Source organism: Daktulosphaira vitifoliae, unplaced genomic scaffold (genome assembly GCF_025091365.1).
Source record: "Daktulosphaira vitifoliae isolate Bord-2020 unplaced genomic scaffold, ASM2509136v1 Scaffold_1, whole genome shotgun sequence".
Lineage (NCBI taxonomy): Eukaryota > Metazoa > Arthropoda > Insecta > Hemiptera > Phylloxeridae > Daktulosphaira > Daktulosphaira vitifoliae.
In genome coordinates, this window is record NW_026099572.1 from 75,242,326 (window position 1) to 75,263,212 (window position 20,887).

At 26.3% G+C, this 20,887-nt stretch overlaps 1 protein-coding gene across 8 annotated transcripts; it reads left to right on the forward strand.

The window, feature by feature from the left end:
* Positions 1–592: 592 nt before the first annotated feature.
* On the forward strand, positions 593–18,322 carry LOC126896760 (bumetanide-sensitive sodium-(potassium)-chloride cotransporter-like). Of its 8 annotated transcripts, none has more exons than XM_050669815.1 (18): positions 594–891; positions 3,993–4,254; positions 4,350–4,600; positions 4,682–4,796; positions 4,868–5,007; positions 5,078–5,278; positions 5,587–5,818; positions 6,426–6,547; positions 6,625–6,760; positions 6,867–7,078; positions 7,136–7,374; positions 7,641–7,766; positions 8,377–8,480; positions 8,552–8,666; positions 10,459–10,547; positions 10,830–10,944; positions 11,021–11,151; positions 18,271–18,322. In XM_050669815.1, exons 1-17 carry the CDS (start codon positions 838–840, stop codon positions 11,148–11,150), a joined length of 2,643 nt encoding a protein of 880 aa, XP_050525772.1. In that variant the 5' UTR covers positions 594–837; the 3' UTR covers position 11,151; positions 18,271–18,322. The 8 variants fall into 8 exon arrangements, 7 of the variants coding, with proteins under 7 accessions (XP_050525772.1, XP_050525768.1, XP_050525770.1 ...); XM_050669811.1 differs by lacking the exon at positions 18,271–18,322 and adding an exon at positions 13,693–13,828; XM_050669813.1 differs by lacking the exon at positions 18,271–18,322 and adding an exon at positions 13,129–13,295.
* The last annotated feature ends 2,565 nt before the right edge of the window (positions 18,323–20,887 follow it).

Below are 20,887 nucleotides of genomic sequence, written 5' to 3' on the forward strand. Positions count from 1 at the left end.
CAATTTTTTTAAAATTAAACACTATCTAAAGATTTGCATCGAAGCGTTTATTTTTGATAGTGATTTTAATCACTGTCAGATATCATTATACTTGATCCATCTATGCCACGTCATCACTATGCCGCAAACCCCCTGTGCTGGGTTTTTTTTATTTTTAGTTTACTAAAAATAATGACATTAATGTTTAAATATAAATTAAATTAAAAATTTACAACATTTTCCAAACCTAATTTTAATATTTAAATCAAAATTCTAATATATTTTATACTATCAAGGCCTGATAAATATTTAAAATACATACCTAAGGATAATAGATACGCAGTAGTTTTAACTCTGTACAGCTAATTGTAATTATTAAGTATTTACTGTTACATAATAGATTTCATTCTTATAAAATTTTTAAAATATAATTCATCATGATTTAAATAAAATAAAAACAGAACAACTCAAATTAAAATTTAATGGAACTGTAGTTATCAATTTAATTGATATATAAAATTCAAGGTAAATTTTTAACATAAGTGTTAAAACCATGTCAATCAATTATGTTAATTTATGGTCCTCATATTGGTAAATATCTCATGACAGTCAACGAATAAGTTTCAACAATGATGTTTGCGCATATTTTTACAGTAATCAAGCGTATTGTCATGTTCAACGACTATGATAATTTTGTTTAAACTTACACGCCTAGTTTTTTTTATTTATAGCTAAAAAATATTATATTTGACAGACTAAATTGACAGTTGTAGAGTTTCGCATTATATAATTTTACTTAATAATATTAAAAATCTATGAAAAATTTAGAATTAAATTTATTTATAAATAATTTTTAAAATGTGTGAAACGATAGAAATTGTTGAATTAACAATGACGAGTGTGTTAGATGAGGTAATTATGTGTCATATAATTAATTTAATTAAATGAGATTTGTATATTATATAATTATTTATTAAGTTTGTAATCATTAATTATTTAGCAATGAAAATTTAGGTTTTAAATACATAAATATTAGTCTACAGTTAAATCAGTTAAATAAAATAGTGACAATTTTTAATTATAAAAAATACTTATTATAAGATTTCACAAACCAATAATTACTCGATTCGCTTAACCTAATACAGACAATTTATTTGTAGTTTAGGTACCCTTCAATATTCGAAAATGACATACACATAATATATTTCTAAAAAAACTGTAATTTTTTTCGTATTCTATTTATTACTTTCAAATTGTCCCAAATGTGAAAAATCTGACCTATGTGAAAACTATATGGCAGTCATCATTTATCTTTCAACCTCTGATGTTCCATTCACATTTTTAATATATTGTAAATGTTTTAATGTACTAGACATCTTGAAAAGTAGGCATTTAAAAGGCGACGAGGGCCGCCCTGAAGTAATGCGTCATGGCAGTTCCAGGGCGGTTCACATTAAGTCGTTCGAAGGAAAAAGAAAAAAGTAAATTGTAGTAAGAGCGTATTTTAATAATGAAACAAATTAATAAATTTTATATTTATGAACCAATTGATTTTGATTGGAAGTATAGTGTTTATTAAACAATATTTAGTGATGACAGTTTTATTTTTGCCCACAATTTTGGAATAGAATTAAAACAAAATACTTGATTTGGAGTGAAAGTCCAACTTAGCTCTAAAAGCATTTATTTTATACTGACTTTAAAATAGATGAGGTTTATTTTATTAAATTTGATAAATTATTATAATCATTTTTACTCCAATTATTTTGTAATAGTCTTATTTATAAAAATATTAATAAAAAAAAAAAATAGTTATCAATTTTTATCACTTATTATAATTAAATATTAAATTGCAATTATAAAAACGGTAGCACAGTGGGGTCGCGGCATAGTGGAGACATTGCATAGTAGGGTCCAGTATAGATTTAATCTGACAGTGATTAAAATCACTATCATAAGAAACGCTTCGATGCAAATCTGTAGATAGTGTTTAATTTTAAAAAATTGATGGATAATTGCAAAAGCAACATCAACTTCTATTAAAATAAAATACAAAACCCATAATTATCATACAAAAATAGTATATTTTTCAATATGGTAGCCATTTGCGTATAGAAGATAGATCGTCGGGACAAATTTTTTTTTTTCATTTTGTAGTACATAAAATAAGCTTTAATTTTATATATGTTTAAAGGACGCAGTATTTCCGGAACATTTTCAAAAATTAAGTTGAAAAAGTTATTTTTTGTAAAAAAGTTACTATTTTAAATCCTCCCAGTGAGCAGAATAAGTGTTAGATTTTCAAAAAAAATTATATCAAATGAAAGGGAAATATCTAAGGTTTCAATACAAAAAAATATTATTTTTATTTGTTCATTTTTGAAAAAGTTATGGCAGTTTTAAGTACAAAAAACATCCCGATAAAATGTAATTTTTATCGCAAACATTACATTTTTTTTTAAATTTTCGACAGCCATTTGCACATAGAAGATAAGATGTCGGGACAAATTTTTTTTTTTCATTTGATAGTATATAACATAACCTTTGATTTGATATATGTTTAAAGGACGCAGTATTTCCGGAACATTTTCAAAAGTTCAGTTGAAAAAGATCTATGTTTTTTACAATATTTTAAGTTTTGAACGCCCCCTATATAAGGGGAAATTGTCCAATTTTAATAAAAAGTATGTCAAATGAAAGATGTACTTATAATGTATTTAGAAAAAAAAAATTTGTGCTGATATATACATTTTTCAAAAAGTTATAGCATTTTTAAGTTGAAAATTTAAAATCGAAAATCGAAAATTTTAACACAAAAATAGTGTTTTTTTAACTACGGCAGCCGTTTAAATGTAGAAAAAAAAGTGTCGGGACAAATTTTTTTTTTTCATTTTGTAGTACATAAAATAAGCTTTAATTTGATATATGTTTAAAGGACGCAGTCTTTCCGGAACATTTTCAAAAATTAAGTTGAAAAAATTAATTTTTGTAAAAAAGTTGCCATTTTAAATCCCCCCCAATGAGCAGGTTAAGTGATAGATTTTCAAAAAAATGATATCAAATGAAAGGTAAATATCTAAGGTTTTAGTATAAAAAAAAATTATGTTGATTTGTTGATTTTTCAAATAGTTATGGAAGTTTTAAGAAAAAAAAGTGAAAAATTTTCGAAAATTAGCGATTTTTAAATTTGTAATTTTTTTGGATATTTCCCCCATTTGCGGGGAACGAGGGAATTTTTTTCAATTTTTAAGGGTAATGTCTTCAACTAGATACGATTTGTGATCTTTTGACGTATTTTTGAAAGAAATAGGTCCAGTGAGAGCTGAGAAAAAGTGGCAACAGACATAAAAAAAAAAAAAAACACATCATAGTAAAATTAATACCTTCTCCGCTTCGCATCGAAGCTAAAAATTATAAAATTTAATAAACTTTTTTATTATTTCATTATTTATTTTATTATTTTGAATAAAAACCCTAGTTAATCAAATAATTATTTATTAAATAGCTCATTAAAATTTTACTCAATACTTATTAGATTTTCGCCCTATCAATTGGGTAAGAGTACACTTATTTTTCATTTTTTTTTTACAGTTTATTACTCATTTAATAAAATTTAAATTTCTCTACTATTACTTAATTTTGTATTTTTTAATAGTTTTTCTACATAAAAAAATTATNTAATATAGCTTTTTAATTTTTAATTAAACTAACTCATTATTAATGTTCACATGATACAAAGAACTAAAAGACCTACAGACAAATATATATTTTTATAAAGTTTAATTATGTGTTAAAAATAATCATGAATAACATAATTCTTTTTATTAACGTCTTGGTTTAAAGACTAAATATATCCCTAATGTAATATCTTTTAAAATTTCAACACAAAAATCCTTGATTACTTGATAAAGGCATTATACCTTCTATATATTATATTGCTAATTATCACCAAAAAAATATCTTAAGCCAAAATTAAATACATAATTTATATGATATTAAATTGCCTTTTTTAGGATTTTTCTTATAACAACTTTTACGAAAGAGAACAATTTTCAACTGAAAATCATCATAATGTCAAATTAGGGTGGATTGAAGGTGTCTTGAATCCATGTCTATTAAGTATGTGGGGTGTTATGCTTTTTTTACAACTTCCATGGATAGTTGGACAAGCTGGAATACGCGATTCTTTAGGAATTATTTTTATTTCAACAATAATTATAGTTATCACAACTTTTTCACTTAGTGCAATAAGTTCTAATGGTCAAGTTAAAGGAGGCTAGTAAAAACTAATTCATTTATTTTTAACACATAAATGTGTTATTGACAGATACCTTGAAAATTTAAAACAATTATTTCCTTATTATTTTTAGGGGGTTTATATTTTTTGATTTCAAGATCAATAGGTCCAGAACTGGGAGCTTCTTTGGGAATTCTTTTTGCGTTCGCAAATACAATTGTGGCAGCGTTAAATACTCTTGGATTCTCCATGTCTTTAAATACTTTGCTTCAGACTTATAATATTCATTTTATGAATTCTAGCTTAGTGCTTATAAGCATTGGAATTGCATCAATAATTTTAATGGGTATAATATGCTGTATGGGCATGGATGATGAAGCAAAAGTAAGAGTTAATATTTTTAACATTCTATTTGTGTAAACATTAAAATAAAAAACTCAGTAATTTTCATTTTAATATATTTAGGTTCAAAACTTACTAGTTGCAATTATTGTTGTTGCAATCTTCGATGTAATCATTGGGTCAATCATTGGACCAAAAAGTCTTGAAGCAAAAGCATCTGGATTCACTGGATTTAGTAGTAAAAATTCTAATTTCACTTGATATTATTATCAACTATTGGTTATATGTGTTATTTTTATTTTTATTCAGTGGATACATTTTTAAGAAACTGGCATCCTGATTATCGATCCTCAAATAACAATCAAGAAACATTTTTTACAATTTTTGCTATTTTTTTCCCTGCAGTAACTGGAATACAAGCTGGAGCAAATATTTGTGGTGACCTCAAGGTTAATATAAAAATTAATTTTTGAAAAATAGTTAAATAACTATCTCTTAATTTCCTTAATTTAATAACAGAACCCAAGTATTGCTATACCAAAAGGAACTTTATGGTCGATTTTGATATCAATAACATCATACGTAGCTCTAGTAGTCGTAACAGGATCTGTTCAGCTAAGAGAAGCAAGTGGTGATGTTAGTCAATATATAAATGGATCGTATTTAAATTGCTCAAATACAAATAATTGCAAGCATGGGTTATCAATCATTGATGACAATGTAAATATTATTAATCATTTACTTTTATAGCCTAGTGCAACTTGTTTTAGTATACTTTATATAGATCTTTAATATATTTATTAGTGATTTATGTTAAAAATTTAATTATTTTACTTTTAGATTATTTTTTTCAATTTAAAACCAATACCTAATTTATAAAATATATTGTGTAAAATAAGAAATAACATTTGTTAATAATTTAAGGGAATTTGTTTTTGTGAATTTTAACGAGCACATAGCCATTAATATGTCATATCTTATTAACTTAACTATAAATTATTAATAAATATAAGTGTAATACTTTTTAGATAATGCAATCACTATCGTTATGGCCAAATTTTATATACTTTGGATGTTTTGCAGCTACCATAAGCACTGCTCTAACTTCTTTGATAGCCGTTCCAAAAATTTTACAAAGAATGGGGCAAGACAATGTACATCCATTTTTAAGTTATTTATCAGTTGGATACGGCAAAACGAATGAACCTTATCGAGCACATTTTGCGACAGTTCTTTTAGCATCTGCATTTATGCTAGTAGGTAAAGCAAATTATATATTTATAAATACACAAAAATTAGTGCGTAATTTCAAAAATTTTGTTTGATTTAAATTTCATTAAATAACATTAAATAACAATAATTAATATTTAAATAATTAAAAGTTCATATCCATTTGAATATTAGAAAGTCAATCTAGTCTATATCAAACATAATTAAATAATTAATTAATTTTATTAATTATTATGTTTTTTCATTCATACATTAGTATATGATATATTTAAAGACAAGGAATGAAATAAATTGATTTAATTTAAGTTAATATAATATTGTTAATTAAATAACATGATGACATGGATCAAAAACAATTCTGTGGCTTTGTTTAGTACAACATTGATAGTGCTATTAACCAATTAAGATATTTGAAAGTTGGAGATTAGGTATGGCCGTCAGGTAACGTAGTGGAAAAGCTCTCGTCCGTATAGTAAGAGATCTGAATTCTCATACCGCTGGCATATATTTTCCTCAGTTTTCGAATTTCTAACAATTCTTAGTAGAAACTGAAACTAAGTATTCCTAATATGTTTTTTATATTTATTTACAATTATTATAAAACAACAAAATTTATTATACTATATTTTTGATTCAGGAAATCTCAATGCTCTTGCATCTTTTTCGTCGAGTATTTACTTATGTACTTATGCATTGTTAAATATTTGTACTTTCCACGTCGCCTACTATAATCCTGTAGGATGGAGACCATCGTTTAAAGTACGTGTATTCTTTTTTAAATATATCAATTGTTATGAATTGTAATAGTTGAATTAAAAGAAATTATAAACTTTCAGTTTTATAACAAATGGTTAAGTCTGTTTGGTTGTTTCGCATGTTTTGTTATTATGTTCTATGTTGATAATAACATGTCGATAATTATCAGTTGCTTACTTTTGCTTCTATATGCAATTGCTAGTCGAAAAAAATACGGTTTGTTACTCTTCATTAAAGACTGTATTAAGACCAGCAACAAACTACAATACGATATTGTGTAAGGTTACAGTCTTTATATTATTATATTATTATACATTTACAGATCTTAATTGGGGTTCATCGATGCAGTATAGAAAATTTAAAAATGTATTGAAACATGTATATAAAATTAATTCTTGTTTATATCACGTTAAAAACTATTCACCCAACATATTATTACTCTCAGGAAGTCTAGAATTAAGAAAACATCTAGTATATTTTGCCAGCTCAATAACCAAAAACAACGGTTTATTAATGTGTGTTAATGTAAAACAGGTAATTTTTGTTAAAATATAATTTTGATGCACACCTACCATTTTGCAATATGTTTAGAATCGAATAACTTCTCAAGAAATACAAAATGACATGAAAAATAGTATGCTGTGGTTAAAGGCATATGGAATAAAATGCTTGTATAATATATTAGATGGCATTAGCTTAAATTTAGCAGTACGAATGATTTATCTATGTAGTTATGGACAATTAAAACCCAACATCATATTTATGGGCTTCAAAAGCGATTGGAAAAATTGTTCTGATGACGACCTTCAGAGTTACTTTAGTATTTTTAAGTATAAACAACATCTTATAATAATAATATTACACTTTTATCGGTTTCCTTATTTATTTAAAGTGTTCAAGTGTTTACTTGTTTAATACATTTAAAACAAATGCTTCATAAATACTTAAAATATTTTTTAATATTTTAAATACAAGTATTTAATAGCTATTTATTTTTGTTCTCTACATTCAATTGTACTTCAATACAAAATTATAAGTATTTATTTATTTATATGTTATTGTTGAGTTTAAACTTTAATAATTTTATGCGATTTAGTGTAGCATTTGATAATCGAATTGCTATTATGATCGCTCGTTTTAAAACAGCCAAGGAAAAAAATAATAAAATTAATGAAGAAGACAATACGCCTCTGATAGAAGATGGTAAAAACAGAAAACCAAAGTAACAATATATAACTATACGTTTGCTCTTAAAATTATTGTCAGAAAGAGTAGAGATGGGCCTACTGTTTATGATTTCATGAAAAATTCCCCTATAATACAAGAAATTACTTTGAACCAGATTGTATGCATTTGTAAATTTTGTTAAGTTATTTTGAACACTATTAATCAGTTAAATTTTTATTAATTAACTTAAATACTTATTTATGTATAGTTTATTCTCTCTATAACAATAAATATATCAACGCTACTATATTATCCTACGATAAAGTTGTACAAAATCAGGACCCTTCAAAATGGCTTAAACAAAATTTATAAATGCATGTAATTCCTGACCCTAGAAATTAAAAATTAAAATTAAGATAATTTTTTTTTTATTTTACATAAGCATTAAATTCTTTTAAATCAGCCTTCTAGCACAATTTTCTGATCAGAGAGGGAACTTTGTTCTTTAAAACCATCGGCTTTAATTAAATTTGCAAAATAAAAACATATTTGTAGATTACGAAACGTTTTTGTTCTCTTAAAAATAATTCTGGCCTCTCCTTCCATTTCCGACTTAAATATCAAATAAGATTAATAAGTTATTTAATCATTTTTAATCTTTATAGGACTTCTATATATTATTTAAATAAAAATGAAAAACATTTCTCACTCGGCACTAAAATGAATAAAAATAATGTAGTAGATATTTGGTGGTTAAATGACGACGGAGGTATATAAAATATAAACAATTTTTATCGAGTGAAATGTCAATTAAAGTAAAACATTCCTTATTTTTTTTAGGTTTAGCATTAATCATTACACATATGTTAAAATGTTGCAATGAATGGAAAAAATGCAAGTTTCGTATATTTGGTGTGGCAAAAATTAAAGAGAATGTGGCAACTGAAAAAGAAAGGTATAAAAAATTTTGTTGACTTATGTTATAATTATAATGCACTTAATACGAGGTGCACTTAGTAATAAAAAACATTATTGTTGTCTATATCTCTCTCTTACAAGAGATGTATATGCATCGAAACTGAAAATATTCACACAGTATTAGATTTAGGGAAACCTGGAACCCATTTCGAATTTTATTAGCCTGTCGAGATATATTTTAATTTTAAAAGGCCATTCTTTTCTTAGCACTTTTCCATAGAAACTATATTTTTTTATTAAACTTTTCTTAGATTTAGATATAATTGGTATAAAATGAAACTTAATAGTTTAAATTATAAAAAAAAACCATAAAAGTCATTGTTTTCACTAAATTTAATTTTAAAATTTGTGTATTGATAGGATGACATTTAATTGGCCTAAACACGTAGTAATTACATATATGTGACACAATTTAAACAATATCAATAATTAATGGCCAAAATATGGTAGTGGTTCAATTTTGGCGAACCTCCTATATGTTCATTTATTACATCCATTAATAAATATTTGAGGATAGGCAAAAATTAGTTTTTAAGTTTTAATCGATAACTAATGCTTTCCAACTATTGACTATTTAAGAAACAAAGTTTAAAATATAGAAAATTATAATTATGTTTAAAAACTAATATTTGCTTCTACTAAAATATTTAAAAGAATAATTAATATACGGCATATATAAGTATTTATAATTACCCTATTAAAAACTAAAAGCCAATAAAAGTTATTAAAAATTTAACATAAAGATTGGATATATGGCAGGGGCTATGATTGATATTGCATGGCCATTTTCACGTAGAAAACTATATATATATATAGTTGACGCGTATTTAAGTTTGAATACAAGTGATAAGACTTATAATCTTACGACGAGGATTTCTTTATTAAACAAAACGAATCAAGTTTCCAAAAAAATTAAAGGACGAATTTTTTATTATTAAATCAAAACATGTTAGTTTTTAAAAATGTAAAATAAAAAGTTATACAAAACAGGATTATAAAACGAAATTCAAAAGACAAGCTGGATTTAAATTTATAAATTCCGTAAAATATACAAGTTGTTATTTTTTATCATAACCAACTCAATTACTTACATAATAAAAATAATTTGAACATTATTTTGGTTTTCTTTAGTTACACATTCTTGAATTATTAACTATGTAATACTTTTTAAGTTCATCCCTTATGCCTTCTAAGGTTGTCAAGTTTGTTTTTTCAAATGGGAACACATATTTTGAATTTAATAAAATGTTTCAGTTTTTAATTTAATAGTAAATGGCATTTGAATTTTTAATATATCTTTCTTCGTTTATTAGAAATAACATTTTAAAGTTTCAAATTTTTCATATACATGTATAATACATGAATGATTACAAATACAGGTAGCTAATTGATTTTTTATGACGTTGCTATCACAATCATGGAGTGTTTATTAGCAATTATGACTATCAATAGATATGCTTTTTGTATTGACAGTTAGTGTATTTATAAACTCACAACAATGTACCTTACTGTAATTGATGATAAAAGCTGCATATTCGCGAATATTGAAGTCATAGAAAACCAATTAGCTACCTGTATTTGTTTTAGTGTTATGATAAAAAAATCACCCTCTATATACATATAATCAACGTTAATAAATTATAAATAAATATAAAAGTATATATTTATCTAGCGATATTTAATAGAATGGTGCTAAATACCATTAATATAAAATAATTTTAAGCAAAAATTATATGCTATATCTTTTTATAATTGTTTTGCAATTTTAGATTAATCGAATTACTATCAATGTACCGTATTGAATTTGATGCTGTTGAAGTAATTTTAATAAACTCTGCTGACAATCACCTAGTAAAAAGTTAGCTACTTATATTAAATAGTTTTTTTAATTGATTCATTTAGCACAAATATTACAAATTTCAAATTTTAGATTATTATATACATTTAATTATTACAGTAAAATTATGAGTGTACACCCAAAATTATTCTAAGATGTACGTATGTTGTAATATTTTATATTTTGCCTTGGAAAAATTATAATTACCAGGAAGTATATTAAAGTTAAGCGTCATACTCAACATTTTCTAGAAAATTTATATCACTTATAATCGTAAAAAATCTTATAACATATTTATTACAGGTGATCAAATCAATAGCGAACAAGAATTTGGTGACATGGAAGATATGTTTGTCCATTATTTACATTTAAAAAATTTAATTGAGTCAAGATCAAGAGGATCAAGTCTAGTTATTTTGTATGATATATGAGATTGAACCTAATTATTTAGTTAATTTAAACATATATTTAATATAAGTTTTTAATAATTACAGGTCTATAGTAAAACCTAATAAGTTATTTTATAAGTTGCATATGTATACATTAGACTCTTTAACTGATCAATTAGAGTCAAGTATCATACTAAGTGGAAATGTACTTCAAACCATTACTGCAAATGCTTAAAGTAATTATTTTCTATTAAAATAGAATAAAATTAAAACCAGATCAAGTAGGAGAGAGTTGAGCAATACCGGGCCCCTTGCACTTAGACAAGGTTTGATTTATAGAAATAAAAATTTAATAAGTACAGGGAAATTTAATTGACTACGCATATAACATAGCAAAATATTCAGAAAATTAAACAGAAAGTAATTATTACAAAATTACAAAAAAATGATATATCACGGTACTGCGAACATAGTCTGATTAGTAATTTAGTAATTTGGTAAACATTTAGTGAGTAACCATATAATAATAGATATAAAAATATAATTTTGAATTTTTACAAACTAATGAATGAAATTAAGGGGTTTAGAGTGATTTATATTTCTAGAAATATTAGAAGAAGAATCGGATGATAAAGATGGCTATTTAAGCTATTTTTAATTTCAAAATCGTTTTTCTCTATTTTGACGGTGTATTTGTAAATAATTCAGTTTTCCAAAATTACATAATTTTCAATTTCACATCTTAATTTACCACGATCATGTGCATGAATATGGCAAACTCAATAATTTCATTTTCCAATTTCAAAATTACATAGTTAAGTAAATTGTGTGTTCCAAATTTTGCACATTAATTCTACGATATTCTTTTTCTTCTTCTTCCTCGCCTTAATCCCAACTACTTGAAACGGCCATTAATTCTACGATATTAATGTGTTAAATACAGTATGGATTTTCTCATATTATAAATTTCCGAAAAATTATAAGGAATGAGGAAAGAAACTCTTAGGACGCAACGTTCCTCCGTCAACAACTAACTAAAGTTGAGTGTGGGAAGTGTAAATTTGTCGGCCTATGATTTTTAGGCACAAAATTACGTAACATATATAATTTTTTTGATGTGCTGATAAACGGAATTATTAGACGGGCGGGATTACCCAACTCTCTCCTAATTTAGTATCAATGTCTAAAAATAAATTAAATCTGCTTAAAGCATTTTATAAATAATTTAAATAAAAAAACTTTATTTTGAGTTATAAAATACCTTGATAAATATTTTATTTAAAAATAATTTTAAAATAAAACCATTTTTATTGAGAATTTCTAGTAACTTTACTTTGAACTTGATATTAACAGAAGTCATTTATAAAAATGATTAGAAACTTGGTGTCATAAGGTGCTTAAAATTTCCTCTAATTAGCAAGCGAATGTGTAATTACTAATCCTTCTTAATCATACAATGTAAAAGAATTGCAATAATCTTTTGTTGAGAACTTAATAGAAAACCTCTTCTAAAAAAATGTATGTTTCCATTATTCATATACTCATATACATAGCATTTAAATCATTAGTATATCTTGTTTTTTTCGAGACTAGTACTCTAAATTTGCGTAATATAGTTGACGTTAAAAATAGCCATATCTTAATACTGCAAACAATTAAGGTATCATTACAATCAATATTTTTAAACGACCGCTTAATTGATCATTTTATTATTTGAGAAGAAGTAAAACACACATACAATGATAGTGTATTGCTTAATAATAATTGTATACTTGAATTTTATCTATATATAGAGTAAATATAAATAAAAGTCCATTTTTTAGGTATAAAACACGATTTGGCTTTTGATTTAGTTCGGGCTGATTCACAACGATGCGGTATGAGTTTTAGAAAAAGCGTGGGCTGTCCTAAAGTAATGCCTAACGGCAATTTCAGGATGGCCCACTAAGATGCTGATCAGAATGAAAAAAAAATATGCCAATACGGATTACAGCTGTAATTCGCATTGGATTAATTTTTAATTAACTAATTAAATTAAATTAATTTTTAATTCAGGAAGAATTTGAAAGTAAACAGATTATAGCCAAATAAAGTCACGAGAAAATTTTAGATGTTAAAAATAATTTAAAACCTTTTTTTACCATAATAAATCTAGTTAATTGTAATATTATTATTATACCCTATTTACATAACCTTATCTTTCAAAAATATAGGATAGGGTGTATTTTTATAAATAAAGGAAGAAGATTTATGTTGAGAATAGAATGTGATACCAAACCCAATCATAGTAATTGACATGTGCTAAATCATATGACTATAATGCAGTTTAGCTTAATTTTACATAATCAAATAATCTTGAAATAATTTTGTATACATACAAATAAATAAATAATAATGAAATTTAATTGATTAATCAGTAATATCTTTGATATGTTTTACAATAAAATTGTAGACAATTTTTGTTCAATGATAACTCTATACAATGAACTTAAAAATAATGCTAACAAGTTATAAATCAAGAAAATAATAAAAAAAAGGTTAATTATATCTTGTTATTGCACCATAATTAAATAACTTGACTAGTGGTACATTTAAAAAAATATTGAAGGAGTTACATTACACTTAAGTTTTCTCATCCTCTATTAANAGTTACATTACACTTAGGTTTTCTCATCCTCTATTAATGCAAGCATAGATTTTCAAAGAAAAAGTTAAAAATAAATTAATAATAACATTTTTTAATATATTTATACATATATATATATAATTTTTTTTAGGTGCAAAGTTGTTGATACAATCGATCGCAATAATCAATTGTATCTAATATAAAAACATATTTCATAAAATTGTAATTTTGAAAAAAAGCTAGTAAAAAATGTTTGTAATTGATTTAAAACCGTTTTTTGTTTGTTTTATATTTATATTTATATAAAATATAAATTCAGTACGTGTTTAACCACCGTCCAAGACGCATGTGTTTTCCGTATTTTATAGCTTCCGATAGCAGTATACAATTTATATCATCATAACAACCATCGGGCAGGTATGTAACTTCTTATCTTATCCCGTAATTACCTAATAAAGCCGCCAGCGCACACCGGTGCATACTCCGATAACATTGCTACGGCAATTTTATCAATCATGAATTCCCAAGAACAAAATACACAATCTACACCTCAACTAAAAACCTTCGCTGAAACCACTGCCAACACTCAATTTCCAAAAAAAGAACAAGCCATCGTCTTAAACACTATTAATGACATACCTCAATTAGAATACATTAAAGCCCTCGGCAAAATTACATCAACAAAAAAAATATCGTTTGCATCTCGTATTTCNGATAAAATAAAGTACAAAGTTCTTTTTCTATAATAAAGTATATTACATTAGCTTTAATTTAAAATATATATAAAAGTGTCAGTATCTCCGGTACACTTTCAAAAGTTAAGTTGAAAAAGTTAATTTTTTGTGAAAAAGTTGTCATTATGAATCTTCCCCCGTGGGCAGGTAAAAAGTCAGATTTATAAAAAAAATATACCAAATGATAGGTAATGACATCATGCATCTATAAACAAAAAATTATATTAATTTGGTTATTTTTAAAAAAGTTATGGCATTTTAAATAAAAAAAATTGAAAAAATTAGCGATTTTTAAATTTGTAATTTTTTGGAGGTTTCCCCTATTTACGGGGAACGAGGGAAATATTTTCAATTTTTGAGGGTAATGTCTTCGACTAGATACGATTCTTGATCTTTTCACGTATCATTTAAAGAAATTGGTTTGGTGAGAGCTGAGAAAAAGTGGTAACAGACATAAAAAAAAAACATATCATAGTAAAACCGATACCTTCTCAGCTTCGCATCGAAGCTAAAATTACCTCATGTAAATTTCCAGGCACAATACCATAACTAACCTAATATAATTTACCTAGTAAAAAAAAATATATTGATTTCTTTATTTAAAGAGTGACTTAATTTATCAATTTAATGTCGCTCATCCCAAAAAAAATCATATAATAAAACTTCTAACACCTGAATATAGTATTACGATTTTCAGTCAAAATTCTAAGGGTATAGGTTTGTTTATTAAATAATACTATGAATTACTAAGTGATCTTATAAGCTAATTAAATATGTATGGCGCCATTTAAAAAAATGAATTCACACTTCTTTTTCAAATTCGTACAGCCAGCGGACGGCGTTCCCTTCCAATACGTGCAAACTTTTCATACCTCCTGGAAAATGGTGTGTCGGGCACTCTTCTACATGGTGTTTCATAGTCTAGATCGTTCCATCAGCTTTACATAATTCTGAGTCTGTCAGTTTACATTTCTTCATCAGATGGTTTGATCATCCTTGCCCGCAGCGAAAGCAGTTTAGTCTCGATCACTCTCTCCTTGGTATGTTAAATTCTGGAAGTTTAAGATCCAGATCCTCAACAAGGTCGTAATTATAAGGCTTTTTTGTACTCCATTCTTTTTCCCATCGATCTTTGATGGTAAGGTATGTACCGGGATTATCCGGCCAGCCAGGATTTCGTGATTTCAATCTCAACGGTGGTAAATTTTTTATATCATCATATAGCGGTATGGAAGGAGTTTTAGTCTATTAGAGGGGCAATCCTATTGAAAATGAGTCTTTCAAGAAGTTTGTAACAGTTACTTAATAATGAAATTGGACGGTAATGGTATGCTTCACTTCCGTCTTTCCCAGGTTTATTAAATGCAATAATCTTAGCTGTTTTAAAAGAGGTTTGTACGTTACCTGAACTAAGTATTTTGTTATAAACTTTCAAAATATATCCTTTAGCTTCAGGGCCTATATTAATTAGGAATTCTGGAAAAAATCCGTCGAACCCCGGAGATTTATTTTTCTTTACATTTGATAACGCGAGTTCCAATTCGCCAGCACTAAAATACACAGAAAGATTATTATCATTAGATAATGATTTCTTCGCCTTTTTTCTTTGCAGATTTAGTCCATATTCTGTCGGAATCGGTATTTGATATGCTTACCAAGTGACTGGCTACTTTATTAGATGAAAAGGCGTTATTTTTTGGAATTGGATTTTTCCCACTATCTAGTCTACGAATAAGACTCCATGCTTTACGGCTAGAGTGGGTAAAGTCCAAATTTTCAGTTTTTGTTCTCCAAATCTCTCTCCTGTTTTCATTCATTTTAATAGTTCTATCTCCAAGTCGGGATCACCCATATTAGTGAATTCTTCGAAGATTTCCTTGCAGTACTCTGACCAGCCGGGTATATAATCTTTCCTGATACCTCTGGGAATATTCTTCTTTGCGCTATAATATCGTTTGTGAAACGGTCAGAAGCTCCAATATCAGGAGGGATCCATTTTATAACAAGGTTTGTTCTTTGGAAAATTTTTCCCAATTTGCTTTTTTGAAATTCCATCGGGTTTTTTGTATTGTATGAACGATTGGGATTTTAATCCCCAGTCAACCATCACAGGACGATGTTGGCTGTGTGGAAAGTTATTGAGTACTGATCTTGTTATTTTAGGGAACAATTTCGCGGTGTCTGTTGAGGTAATACTTAAATCTGGTGAGTATTCTTTACTCTATCTAGCTGAAACAAAAGTACCCCTATCCTTAGCATCGAACAATAATGATTTATTATTATTCGTGATCCAATCGTGAAGAAAATCTCCATTCGCATCATTTTGTTCATATCACTAATCCTGGTGGTGACTATTAAAATCACCGATGTATAAACAAGGATGGTTTAAAATAGGTAGTTGTGAGCCTGACCAAGTTGAACCTGGTGGTTTATAAATATTAACGATATGCAGGCTTGCCACTTTAATGGATGTATTATGGATATTATCGTCTGTAATGTGAGAGTTTAAAATTTCTGCGTCTCTAATATCTTGTTTTACATATATGGCTGTACCATAAGTTCTGCAATGAAGAGCTGCCACGAGTTGAAATCCCGATATGTATCCTCTTTTCCTAAGATCCTCCTCATCGATCATATGTGTTTCTTGGATAGCAAGTACTTCTATCTTGTTATTTTCTACTATTTTTGATAATACATCACATTTGGATCTAGAAATTCCTTCAATGTTTAGATGACACACTAAGCGTATATCCAGCATTCCGCGTTCTGTAGTCCTTAAAAGGACTGTTTTCGTTGTATAACCTAGTTATACTATTATTAGTACTGTTATAATTTCTGTTTCTTCTTTGGAAAGACTGTGATGGTCTAGGACCTGTATAGCACTAGGCTGGTGACATTAATTCGACGTAAGAAAAACCGTTACGCCTTATGCAGGTTGAGCTACGTGCAAGTTGTCATCATCCACCCCACTTTTGAAGTTGAAAACGTCTTCCGACTTTGTATTTATTTTGAAAGTAATCAAGTGGTTTATGAAAAGTCGATCACTCTATATAAATATCATCTATGATACAATAGTTTTATTTAAATGTTGGCCATGTTCATAGCCCTTTCAATGTCTGGACATTATCTCAAGGTTCAAAATATTGCTTGAGGATAACTAACATTTCATACATCACCACCCAGGTTTGCAATATTGAATTGAATTATAAATGGTACAAGAAATAGTATAAAATTATGTCCAGTTTATTTTTATGTTAAGACCAACGTAACTAGTACACAAAAAGACAATTTTGAACATTTTTAAATAAACAATTTTTGTATCCTTTAAACATAAAAATTTAAAAAATGTTTTAATAGGTATTTATACTCTCTTAAAATCAGTTAACATCATTGATGTTGGATGAATGTACTATAATCGAATCTAAGGAAAGGTCTTTATCCATAAGTTATTGAACCAACCAAACTCTGATAGTAATCTTCATTTTATCTTTTTTATATTATTTGTAGTTCTTAAATAAAACATCCCCTTACTCTAAAGTTTAATTTTTGCATGAATTTTGAATTTATCAGTTAATTTATTATTTCTGAAATACGCTTTTATTTCACTTAAAATTTCTCTAAGAAAGTGTAACTGAATTTCAATCTCGTATTTATTTACTTTCCTAATCATATCTTTAGATTATATAAGAACCCGTACAACAATAATCAAAAAGCGAAAAAGGTAAATTTTTACTTTAATTTAAGCCATTTAATTAAAACACTCTGTATTTACTGACCAATCTTTTTCAAATCAATAATGTTACAATAAAAAGTAAAAATAACTTTAAAAATTGAAAAATANTGACCAATCTTTTTCAAATCAATAATGTTACAATAAAAAGTAAAAATAACTTTAAAAATTGAAAAATATATAAAACTTTTGATATTATTACATTTTTAATTAATTCAAAAGTTACTCATTCGATTGGTTTAAATTTAAATTCTTTTTTTAATAGTGACCCATTAAACGTGCACACGTTGAACTATCATTAACAAAATATAGCAAATAATTTCAAATCTGAATTTCAAGTAAGTAAGTAAAATTTTAATAAAAATTGTTAGTTATTATTCACCAATATTTAAGTCAAGAAAAAATAAGAAAAATTTAGTTTTATTATATAATTATAAAAACAATATAGTTGAAAGGAACATAATGGAGACTAGAATACATTAATGATTGCCAGTGACTAAAATAATTATAATATAACTCTTCAATGTGATGCTGTTTAATATAGGGAAGTGATACAGAAAAAATCGAACAGAACCACGGAGTTTAAAAAAACTGAAGAATCTTAATTTTCTATAAAAATTAACTTTTTTAGGAAAATTTTTAATTTTACCTTTTAATACTGATAAAAGACATTTTTACATCTCTAGGCTTTAAAAAATTACAGAATTCACAGGACAAAAATTCTTTTTTTTCCTTTTCAAAACCATTTAAGAGAAAATTATAGTTAAAAAATAATAATTGAGAACCGTTCAAAAGTACACAGACTTCCTTTTTTACTTTTCTATATAGCCTTCAAATATAGACAAAAACAAGGTTAAATTGCTAACTTCATATGAATAGCAAATGCTTTGTTTCTACCTCCTTGGTAGATTAATGATTGTATTTTGAAAAAGAGTATTTTTATGTTTAAAAAAATATTGTGTTTTCAACTATTGGGCAATATTGGTCTTATGGGATCTGATTAATAATATGAACGAACATAATATAAATAAAATCATCTGATAAATGCAGTAGTTATTTATTTATTTAATTAATTTTATTATTGATAAAAAGCTTAAATTAAAACTTTTATTCCTAACTTTATGTTTTATTTACGGCTTTAATGACAATAATTGTTAACTATTTAGCATAAAATCAATAATGTATGTATCTCCTATGATATAATGAATAATTCATTATATGATGTAATTATTACACCTTTTAAACAATATTGAATAGTAACAATTATCTTTTTCTACCAAAATTAATTATTTAAAAATTAGGAAAATCCTAGAAAAATATATTAAAGATGGTAATAAAATCATAAGGAAATAATTCCTTATTCTAAGTACATTTTTTAGTTACATAAAAATATTAATTATGTAAGGTTATGCAGACAATTTCTTTGATGTTAAAAATAGATAAAATAATAGATAATAGAAGAAGAAATCAGGTGCGCGATTTTTACTCTAAAGACGAAATAATTATATTTTTAACAAGCTTATATTAGTTTCACCTGTTTGTATGTATGTATGTTTTTAACTCTCCACGTGGCACGTGTTATTATTCTCGCGTATCCCGTCGTCTATGGCCTTGAGACTAGACTGTCGTAACGCATTCACCCCACCCCGCTAACCAAACGCCGATAACACTATTCCTGTATAATTTTATTTTTGGTTTTCGTACCCGTACATGCATGCGTATCATCATTATTATACAGAGTGTTCAGTAAGTCAGTTTGTAACAATAAGAACAATAGAAACCCGTTTCCTGACTTACTGAACACCCTGTATAAGGGATTACAAATACAGGTAGTTAATTGGTTTTTTATGCGATATTCATAAACTAAGGTATACGTATAGCTTTTATTATCAATGGTAATAAGACACATTGTTGTGAGTTTATAAACACACTAACAGACAATACAGAAATTATGTTTATTAATAGTCATAATTGACAATAAACACTCCGTGACTATAACAGTGATAAACAGCTAAACAGTAAAAAAACCCAGTACAGAGGGGTCGCGGCACAGTGGTGACGTGACATAGTTGGTTCAAGTATAATGATATATGACAGTGATTAAAATCACTATAACGCTTCGATGCAAATCTTTTGATAGTGTTTAATTTTAAAAAATTGGTGTATTATTCCAAAAGCTACATGATCTGCTATTTCCTTATTAATATCCTGAATGAAAAAGGGATTATTAAAAAATATTATTTCTCATAAAAAAATTGTGTTGATCCATACACTTTACAATAAGTTATAGCATTATAAAGTTAAAAATGTAAAAAATAAAATCAAAAATTTTCACACAAAAATAGCATTTGGTAGTCATTTTCATCTTGAAGATAAAATAAAGTACAAAGTTCTTTTTCTATAATAAAGTATATTACATTAGCTTTAATTTAAAATATATATAAAAGTGTCACTATCTCCGGTACACTTTCAAAAGTTAAGTTGAAAAAGTAAATTTTTTGTGAAAAAGTTGTCATTATGAATCCCGTTGTAGGCAGGTAAAGGATTAGATTTATAAAAAAAATATACAAAATAATAGGTAAGTACCTCTCGTATCTATATAAAAAAAAAACGGTAGCACAGTGGGGTCGAGGCACAGTGTGGACGAGGCATAGATGGGACAAGTATAGATGATATCTGACAGTGATTAAAATCACTATCATAAGAAACGCTTCGATGCAAATCTGTAGATAGTGTTTCCTTTAGAGAAATTGGTGAAATATTTTAAAAGCAACATGAACTCTTATTTCTTTAATTATATCCTGATTAGTAGTTCTTTGATTTTAAAATATAATATATGAATAAATACTAATTATAGTTTTTAAATTTAGTATGAAATTGTG

Excerpts from the sequence above, each read along its gene's own strand:
- LOC126896760 (XM_050669815.1), top strand. The coding sequence starts at position 838 with ATGTGTGAAACGATAGAAATTGTTGAATTAACAATGACGAGTGTGTTA. Across the intron at positions 4,601-4,681 it reads GCATGGATGATGAAGCAAAA|GTTCAAAACTTACTAGTTGC; the intron begins GTAAGAGTTAAT and ends TAATATATTTAG. Across the intron at positions 5,279-5,586 it reads TATCAATCATTGATGACAAT|ATAATGCAATCACTATCGTT; the intron begins GTAAATATTATT and ends AATACTTTTTAG.